Consider the following 10,000-nt stretch of genomic DNA (forward strand, 5'->3'; position numbering starts at 1 on the left):
ACACACAGGTAACACCTACACCACAACAACCAACACACAGATAACACCTACACCACAACAACCAACTTACAGGAGACACCTACACCAAAACAACCAACACACATCTAACACCTACACCACAACAACCAACACACATCTAACACCTACACCACAACAACTAACTTACAGGAGACACCTACACCACAACAACCAACACACATCTAACACCTACACCACAACAACTAACTTACAGGAGACACCTACACCACAACAACCAACACACATCTAACACTTACACCACAACAACCAACACACAGGTAACACCTACACCACAACAACCAACACACAGATAATACTTACACCACAACAACCAACACACAGGTAACACCTACACCACAACAACCAACACACAGATAACACCTACACCACAACAACCAACTTACAGGAGACACCTACACCAAAACAACCAACACACATCTAACACCTACACCACTACAATCAACAACCAACACAGAGGTAACACCTACTCCACTACAATCAACTTACAGCTGACATCTACACCACAACAACCAACACACATCTAACACTTACACCATAACAACCAACACACAGCTAACACCTACACCACAACAACCAACACACAGCTAACAGCTACACCACAACAATCAACACAATGCTAACACTTACACCACAACAACCAACACACATCTAACACCTACACCACAACAACCAACACACAGCTAACACTTACACCACAACAACCAACACACTGCTAACACCTACACCACAACAACCAACACACAGCTAACACCTACACCACAACAATCAACGCAATGCTAACACCTACACCACAACAACCAACAAACAGATAACACTTACACCACAACAACCAACACATTGCTAACACCTACACCACAACAACCAACACACTGCTAACACCTACACCACAACAACCAACACACAGCTAACACCTACACCAGAACAAACAACGCAATGCTAACACCTACACCACAACAACCAACAAACAGATAACACTTACACCACAACAACCAACACACAGCTACCACTTACACCATAACAACCAACACACAGATTACACTTACACCATAACAACCAACACACAGCTACCACCTACACCACAACAACCAACACACAGCTAACACCTACACCACAACAACCAACACACAGCTAACACCTACACCACAACAACCAACACACAGCTAACACTTGCACCACAACAACCAACACACTGCTAACACCTACACAATAACAACCCACACAGATAACACCTACACCATAACAACCAACACACAGCTAACACCTACACCACAACAACCAACACACAGCTAACACCTACACCACAATAATCAACACAATGCTAACACCTACACCACAACAACCAACAAACAGATAACACTTACACCACAACAACCAACACATTGCTAACACCTACACCACAACAACCAACACACAGCTACCACTTACACCACAACAACCAACACACATCTAACACCTGCACCACAACAACCAACACACAGGTAGCATTTACACCACAACAACCAACACACATCTAACACTTACACCACAACAACCAACACACATCTAACACTTACACCACAACAACCAACACACAGCTAACACCTACACCACAACAACCAACACACAGCTAACACTTACACCATAACAACCAACACACATCTAACACCTGCACCACAACAACCAACACACAGGTAGCATTTACACCACAACAACCAACACACATCTAACACTTACACCACAACAACCAACACACATCTAACACTTACACCACAACAACCAACACACAGCTAACACCTACACCACAACAACCAACACACAGCTAACACTTGCACCACAACAACCAACACACTGCTAACACCTACACAATAACAACCCACACAGATAACACCTACACCATAACAACCAACACACAGCTAACACCTACACCACAACAACCAACAAACAGATAACACTTACACCACAACAACCAACACATTGCTAACACCTACACCACAACAACCAACATACAGCTAACACCTACACCACAACAATCAACACACAGCTAACACCTGCACCACAACAACCAACACACAGCTACCACTTACACCATAACAACCAACACACATCTAACACCTGCACCACAACAATCAACACACAGGTAACACCTACACCACAACAACCAACACACAGGTAACACTTACACCACAACAACCAACACACAGCTAACACTTACACCACAACAACCAACACACAGCTACCACCTACACCACAACAACCAACACACTGCTAACACTTACACCACAACAACCAACACACATCTAACACCTACACCAGCTTAAATATTTGGCTTTTTTTTCACATTAACGTCCAGCTAACTGCACACTGGCCTGCATAAAGTAGTTTAGACTGCTGAGTATAATATCTTTCTCTGTTAATCGTATAAGCTTATATGTGACCAGATAAGATGATATATTTCAGTATTTGCATTTGTTGTTATATATTCATGTTCTAATATCATCCCGAGTTGCAGATTCATTAATTAGTGATTGTTCATATGATGATGATCTTCGTTTCTATGAGAACAAGCAGCCGGGGCTCGTTGCCAAGGCAACGGTGTAAAAGAAAACGAAGACACGGCGTCGTGTTAGCTTTCACACCACATGAGGCAGATTAACTGCTTTCCTCAGGACAGAAGACCAGTGGCGCATTTAATGCCATACATTTTCAGTAACTCTTGCTGCCCTGACGTTCCCGTGCGCACCTGAAGCAGGATAGAAATATTGAATGTGTTTTCTAAGAAATGAGGCTTGGTACTGGTTGTAAATGGTTGATGAAATGGTTCTTTAGATTGATGGACAGTGAATTGTGTATGGTTCTTTAAAGAAAGTGGTTCTCTGTAGCACTAACAAGGTTTCTGCCAGCTTCCATTCTTTCCAGGAGACTTGCTTTCAATTGGAAATCTGGTTGATGATTTTCTGAAGTAATTAAACCCATTCAGTGGACTCTGGGGTGGTCAGTCCCTCCTTCAGCTTCTTTGCTTGATGTGTCCGTCTCCTTTTCCTAGTGAGGTTCTTCTTGATCAGCTACAGATCCTTTCAGACCCATAGCCCTGAGTCATCTTCTCACAGTGGAAGGATGGGCAGAATAACATGGATTTTTTTAGATCTCAAAAGCTTTAAGTGCTGTTTATCTAATGGGGACAGTCCAGGTCTTCCAGGTGGTTGTTAGGAGCCCCATTTTCTCTGCCTCTTTTCATCAGTTTCATTGATTGCATTGACATTTGACTTCCCCTTGCCTCAGGCAAATGGAATATTTCTTTGGAAATATTTCCTGGAAAATGTATAACTTGTACTGAGTGGTTGTTTTGACTGGGGATTCAATAAATGGAGGGTGAAGTACTGAAGGTGGCGTGCTGTGTACATGTGCACCAGTTTACCAGTATTTATGGATTTGCTTATTCATTCTACATCTTAGATGAGATGTTATGGTACCATGTCAGACTGAGGTGTAGCAAACATTGCTCAACTCAGATTTAAAATATTGACTGAAGTTTTGCTCAAAGCAGTATTTGAATACTGACTTTGTATTTATTTTGGACATGGGTCATGTTCTTGACCAGTGAACTCGATGTTCAAAATGAGATGCGAGTATAATACTCAACTACTTGTTCATGATCACTATGGTCCTGGTCATGACTGATTGAACATGATTTATAAGATTTAACCTGCCTTTAAAGGTCCCATGACCACCATCTGTATTGCATTTGGGGTCTACTTGTAATGTTTGCTTGGGTGTATGCACCAAAAGCAACCCATTCGTTTTTGCATGAGCATTTATGAACTTCTCTTCATCCATCCAGAGTGTTTTATGTAAATGATCTTCAGCTAAACTGCTGTAGGCTGAATAGGCTGGTTTATGCAAATATGTTGGTTTTCGTGACGTCACAAAAACAAATGACTTCAAAACAGTTTAGTTTTCACTTGTGGACTGTGTGATTTAGTGTTTACGTATTTCATCCACATCTCCAAAAAGGACATTTCTGTAATATGGGGCCTTAAAAAATCTTCCATGTGTACAGAGTAAAGATTAAATTTCTTTAATTCATTCATTCATTCATCTATTTCAGTTATGTAACCAAGATGTGGACGGCTCCATATTTGATTATGGGGCCAATACTTTAAATGGAAGCCACATTCCTTTGCGTCAGTATGCTGGGAAGTACGTCCTCATCTTGAACGTGGCCAGCTTCTGAGGACTTACCTTCCAGTATGTGGGTAAGTGGCATGACCAAAAAAAAAAACTTTAAAAACATAGAAAGCTCGTCCAAGGACACTGACACTGTTTGCGTGTCAATATTTGAGCTGGTACAAACGTTAGTAGAAGTATTTGAGCTTATGTTTAACCCTTGCTGGTGTGTTATTGTAATGTAATGATTCTGTCATGTTGAAAAAGAAAGCATTGAATTCAAATGTGTGTATAATTTCCACATGAACGAAGTACATATTACGTCAACGCAATGACTGCCAAAAGTAAGTAAACCCAGAGACAACACTGATATCGATGGTCTTATGGTACTCTGTTCTTCTCCCACTCAGAACTGAATGCACTACATGATGAACTGAAGCATCTGGGCTTCACCATCCTCGGATTTCCTTGCAACCAATTTGGGTTACAAGAGCCCGGGTCCAATAATGAAATCTTGGCCATCCTAAAGTGAGTAGCTTTTGAAGTATGGAGGAGATCTTAGTGATCAAATTGCCTTTTAAGTGCAGCTTTATGAAGCCGGAGTCACGGACCACCACTGGTTCATCAGTCGGCAGTTTTTAATCAGAAAAGACATCTAAGAGGCACGAAGACCAGTTTGGCAACAGTTATGTGGCCTTCAAGCGACAGAGTCATCTGACACAGTCTGTTGTTTCGGAGTCCAGGCCTGCAGGAGGCACTCAGCACTTCGTAATCACAGCATATATGTTTTTTTAAGGCCAACACTGGGCTTATTTTATAGATCTAAATTTGGGGGGGGGGCCTTGAAAGTGTTAAGGTATGTTTAAGTATACCTTAAATGTAGCTGGACAATCAAGCCATATTTGGTGATTCTTAGTAGACCGCCTATTAGTATGTTATTTTAACCTAAAATTAGGTGAGTGCACTTTCGGTTTACTTTTAATGTACTTATGAAAGTACTAAAAGTACTACATACTAAAATTATACTTCAGTATACTTAGTTTATACTGACAAGTATACACACAAGTCTAAGTATATTTGGCCTTTGCTTGTAGTAAATTTTTTATCGATGTATTTACGAAAAGTATAATTAAACATTTTTGCCCTGTACATAAAGTGATAAAGTGTAAGTGCACTTGGCTTGTAGTTTGGTGTGGAATATCTTAGAGTGAATACTACGCAGATGGAACCGAACGATCTTTTACGCAAATTAAAGAGAAGTCCAACCTGTTTGTGGGCAGCCAGAGAGGCCAAGAGCTGTTGCTATAATTTTTTTGGATTGTTATCTTGAGATCACAAGATAACAAACTCTTTATCTTAAGACAGCAACTTCATTATCTTGAGATCACTAGGTAGTTAACTTGTTATCTCAAGATAGCAATCTAGAAATGGATACCTACCTCATGGCCTCTCTGCACTTCTGTAGACTTCGGAGAAGCTGCGTAACAGACGTTTTAACATCAAACTGTGTGTTTGTTGTGTTTTCTTTTGAACTGGAACGTCGATTTGAACTTTTATATTCTTATAATTTGGCATCAATTGATTACAAATATATTTCTAATCCTGAGTATGATTTTTTTAGATATGTGATAGTGTTCATATTATGTAATGGCAGGTCTACCTAAAATACAGTTAAAGGTATATTTCAAGCATAAAAATTAATAGGTAGATAGAAAAGTAGTCGTACGCTTTAAAGTGCAGGAAATTGTATATAAGTAGTGAACTGAGTATTTACATTTACGGCATTTGGCTGACGCTCTTATCCAGAGCGACTTACAGTTGGACCATTTTAAATAGGCAGGCCAAGGTTGTGTTAGGAGTCTTGCCCAAGGACTCTTATTGGTATGGTGTAGGATTGAAGCCCAGTCTACAGTGCAGAAGGCAGAGGTGTTAACCACTACACTATCCCAAAGTATTATCACTGTTGTTGGAACAAAACCTCATTTTTCAGTCTTTGACATTATTTGAAAATGCGTGTTGTTATTTACATTGTGTGTAAATCTCATGATGGATGGACCAAAAGAAACGGCCCAAAATGACTCTGAAAAAAGTCTGTTTCCATTGACTTACATTGAAAGTAAAGTAGGTTTTTTCCTTCTCCTGTAAAGTTACCATTGTAGAGATACGAACATTTTGTGCGATTATATTAAATGAATTTAAATTTACAAGTATACTTGCACTGGTAGTTTAGTGAGAGTCCATCTCAATGTGTACTTTCATAAACTAACAGTGCTATAAATTCACTTTTACTAGGTTGCACAGTACATTTGCAGTACAAAATAAAGCTTAAGATGTAAACTGGTTGCGTACTCAAAGTTTACTACTCTAACAAGCAAAAGTGGGCCAATTAGATCCCAGCATTGAAATAGTACACTTACAATTACAGTACCGGGACAATGATATTAGTATACTTAATGCATAAAGTATACTTGTGAAATATAACAGTATTTATGTTTACTCAATAAAATGAACTATACTTCTATGTAAATCGAAGGTAGTTAACGAGTACTGGAAGCTCATGCTCGTCAATTAGCATGGTGTTAACTACATGCCTAAACCATCTCACACTCACCTCAAACCATGTTGAGTTGTTCAGTATCTCTAATAGAGTTGATAGAATCTAGTAGAGTAATAGAATTGTTTGGCACCACCACCAGGAACCAAAAGAGGCCTTTCATTTAAGACGATTAGTCAGAAACACAGTGGCTCTAGAGATTTTCTTACATTTTTCTTGATTAAAATTAAATAACTGTAGTGTTAGGCAAAAGTTTGGAAACACCCGATTAATGAATTGTGAAAATGAACGTGAAAATAAGCATCTGTAAAAACCCCTGCACATTTTAATGCGCAGTTACTGTTTATTTGCTGAATTTGAACAGATTAGAAATCATAAAGAGTGGCCTGTGTAAAAGTTATGGCACATTTTAAGTTATTTTCCAACATGTTAACTCAGCAAATGAATAGAACTTGACAGAGGGTGCTCACACTTATGCATAGATCTGGCATTCTCGCTCTATTCTTGTACACAACGAACATGATTATTGTGAGGGTAAGACCCCTGGTGTAGGTGCTGATCAGGGCCCCCCAAAGGTTCAGAAATAGACCTTTTATAGATAAAAGTATGTTGCGCGATTCTAATCGATGTGGCTTAAGCCTCCATTACTTGTTAGCCACCTTAGCTTCAAAGCTTCGAAGCTCCAGAGCGAAACTAGTGAAGAAAACATCTGACACCATACATGTCTCGGCTGACCAGTTGTGTTTGGGTTAAATGTGACTTTTCGCTGGCGTGATTAATTACGTTTTGGTGGCACAGTTCCTTTGGCTGCAGCTCTATGTTGACCGACTTAGCACCCTGAATGATGCTTCCATGGGCTTAGAGGCCCTGTTAGACTCTGTTTGCCTTGTAGACACACCTACAGCACTTTATCAGGTTTTTGATTGCATTCACAGGCACGTCCGCCCAGGCAGCGGCTTCGTTCCAAATTTCCAGCTATTTGAAAAGGGCAATGTGAACGGAGAGAAGGAGCAGAGCCTGTTCACCTTCCTGAAGGTAAAGACCTTTCTCCTCAAGTATTAACAGTGTTTACATGCGCTTAATCCGATGACTGTAGAAAATCAGATTTCTTCAGTAAGCCAATGAACACGTTTACATGCTTTTGAGTAATCGGCTGACGGGGGAAACAAGAGTCTACATGAGTCAACCAGTAGTCAGATTTCTGATTTGCAACCAGCCAATAAACTCACTGAAGTGATGTAAACGTAACGTAAACTCAAACTTCATGCTGCGGCTTTACTTGAAAGCTACTCCATCCTCCAATGTAACCATTTTGAGGAATAACGTTTGTGAGGGAGCTTTTAAAGGCATTAAACTACACCTGGTTCCTATCATCATCACTGTGAACTATTCCGACTCTAATGGAATGAACTGAGTGGATATCAACCAACCAAGCCACCATCTTCCTAATCCCTGTTTTATCAGTTTATTGAATTAGTTTTCTACAAACATTTTCTAAACCACTTATCCTTCTGGGTCGAGGGGTGCCGGAGCCTATCCCAGGGATCACTGGGGGGAAGGCAGGAAACACCCTGGACAGAGCGCCAGTCCATCACAGGGCAGACATTCACATCGAGGGACAATTTAGCATCTCCAATTGGCCTGACAGTCCAAACTCCACAGAGACCTGGCCAGGAATCCAACCGAGGCTAGCCACAGTGCCGGCATGTCGCCCTTTTTATCAACTTCCTCAGTAATTAAAAACATATTTTAAAATGTAAAAATAACTAACAGTTTAAAATGTTAAGGTAAGAATAAAAATAAAAAAGTTAAATATAAAAAAGAAACATTTTTAAAAGCAAAAACCAATTTCATTTTATTTAAAATGTATTTTTTTCTAATAAAATAAAAACACAAAAAAATAGCTGTAAAAGTTAGGAATTAAAACAGAACATTTAAAATTTAAAATAAGTGTTACATTTTATTGCAAATCTGCAATAATATGAAGGTTGGGACATTTAAAAGTTATTTATTATGGTAATTAAAAATAAAAGGTTTATATGAAACATGCTTTTGCCTAAGAACTTCTAGTTCCGATCACCATCAGTGTGAACAATCATGACTGTATGTTTCTCTGTGACAGATTGTTTCACATAAAACCTCGTTGAACTTGAAATGTGGAGAAATTGGTGGAATGGTTTGTATGTTTGCCACTGAACTGTCCCTTTAACCTTTTTTGACCCATGACTATAACAGATCTTATAAGCTGAACTGAGAAAAGCAGCTATTGTATAGCCACAGCTATAGATGTCCGCTCAGTAGCAGCAGGCAGGCAGTGTTTCCTTTAATCCCTTTATCAGCTCTGAAATGTAGATGCTTTAAGGCTTTACTGCATTCGAAACCCCACCTGGCAGACTGAGTGGGGTTTAAATTAAGGTGGGATTAATGTAATCCTTCCCCTCTCTCTCTCCTTCTCTCTAGAACGCCTGCCCACCTGTGGGCGACAGCTTTGGGAACCCCACCAACAGGCTGTTCTGGGACCCGCTGAAGGTCAGCGACATTAAGTGGAACTTTGAGAAGTTTCTGGTGGGACCAAACGGGAAGCCTTTGAAGAGGTGGTTTCCGAGGGTGAGTGTCTCTGAAGTCCGAAACGACATCATCCGTCTGATCAGTCAACAGTATTCCCAACACTAATCGACTCCAGAATCTGGAATGATTTCGAGTAATCCTGTTCTGTGTCTATTTACCATGTTAAAAAACACCCTTTTGTAAATTAGATCATTACAAGGTTCTTCACTTCCAGTCCTGAAGGGCCACAGAGCTGAAGAGCTGTGAGTCGAACAGGCCTGATTCAGTTTATAAAAGTCTTGGTGAACTGAGTCCGGCCTGTCTGGGTGAGGAAACCTCCCAACTGTCCAGCTCAGTCACCGTCCGGGACTGGCCGTGAAGAACGCTGCTTTACACTGAGGAGAAGAGTGAGTGAGGTCACTCGGCAGGGCTGGCTGGTGGAGCTGGAGATGTGACGTGTTGATGAAGGTCAGGTTTGAAAGCGAACCCTCTGCAAAGCCTGACTGGAGTGTCGGGGCCAGAGCGGCTCTTCAGTGCATTCAGGCTGCTCTGCTGCTTCCTTTCGGCCACATCCATCTTCCTGACCTGACCACTCAGCCCTGCTCAAGCCTGTCTGAACATCCTGTCAATAAAGTTTTCAGTGCAAGACGTCATAGCCTGTTCCTTTTCCACTTCTCTGGAAATGTCCAACGCTGCTTTTAACTGTTAGGCTCCTGC

The 10,000-nt window shown here is 40.5% G+C and overlaps 1 protein-coding gene across 1 annotated transcript in view; it reads left to right on the plus strand.

Moving 5' to 3' along the window:
- The window catches only part of gpx3 (glutathione peroxidase 3), a 13,462-nt gene extending 3,526 nt beyond the window's left edge, over positions 1-9,936 (plus strand). The window contains exons 2-5 of the mRNA XM_037542336.1: positions 4,124-4,271; positions 4,593-4,710; positions 7,672-7,771; positions 9,197-9,936. Coding sequence (XP_037398233.1) covers positions 4,124-4,271; positions 4,593-4,710; positions 7,672-7,771; positions 9,197-9,409 — 579 coding nt within the window. The 3' untranslated portion in view covers positions 9,410-9,936. The remainder of the gene's footprint in view (positions 1-4,123; positions 4,272-4,592; positions 4,711-7,671; positions 7,772-9,196) is intronic.
- The last annotated feature ends 64 nt before the right edge of the window (positions 9,937-10,000 follow it).

Source organism: Pygocentrus nattereri, chromosome 11, assembly GCF_015220715.1.
Source record: "Pygocentrus nattereri isolate fPygNat1 chromosome 11, fPygNat1.pri, whole genome shotgun sequence".
Taxonomy (NCBI): Eukaryota; Metazoa; Chordata; class Actinopteri; order Characiformes; family Serrasalmidae; genus Pygocentrus; species Pygocentrus nattereri.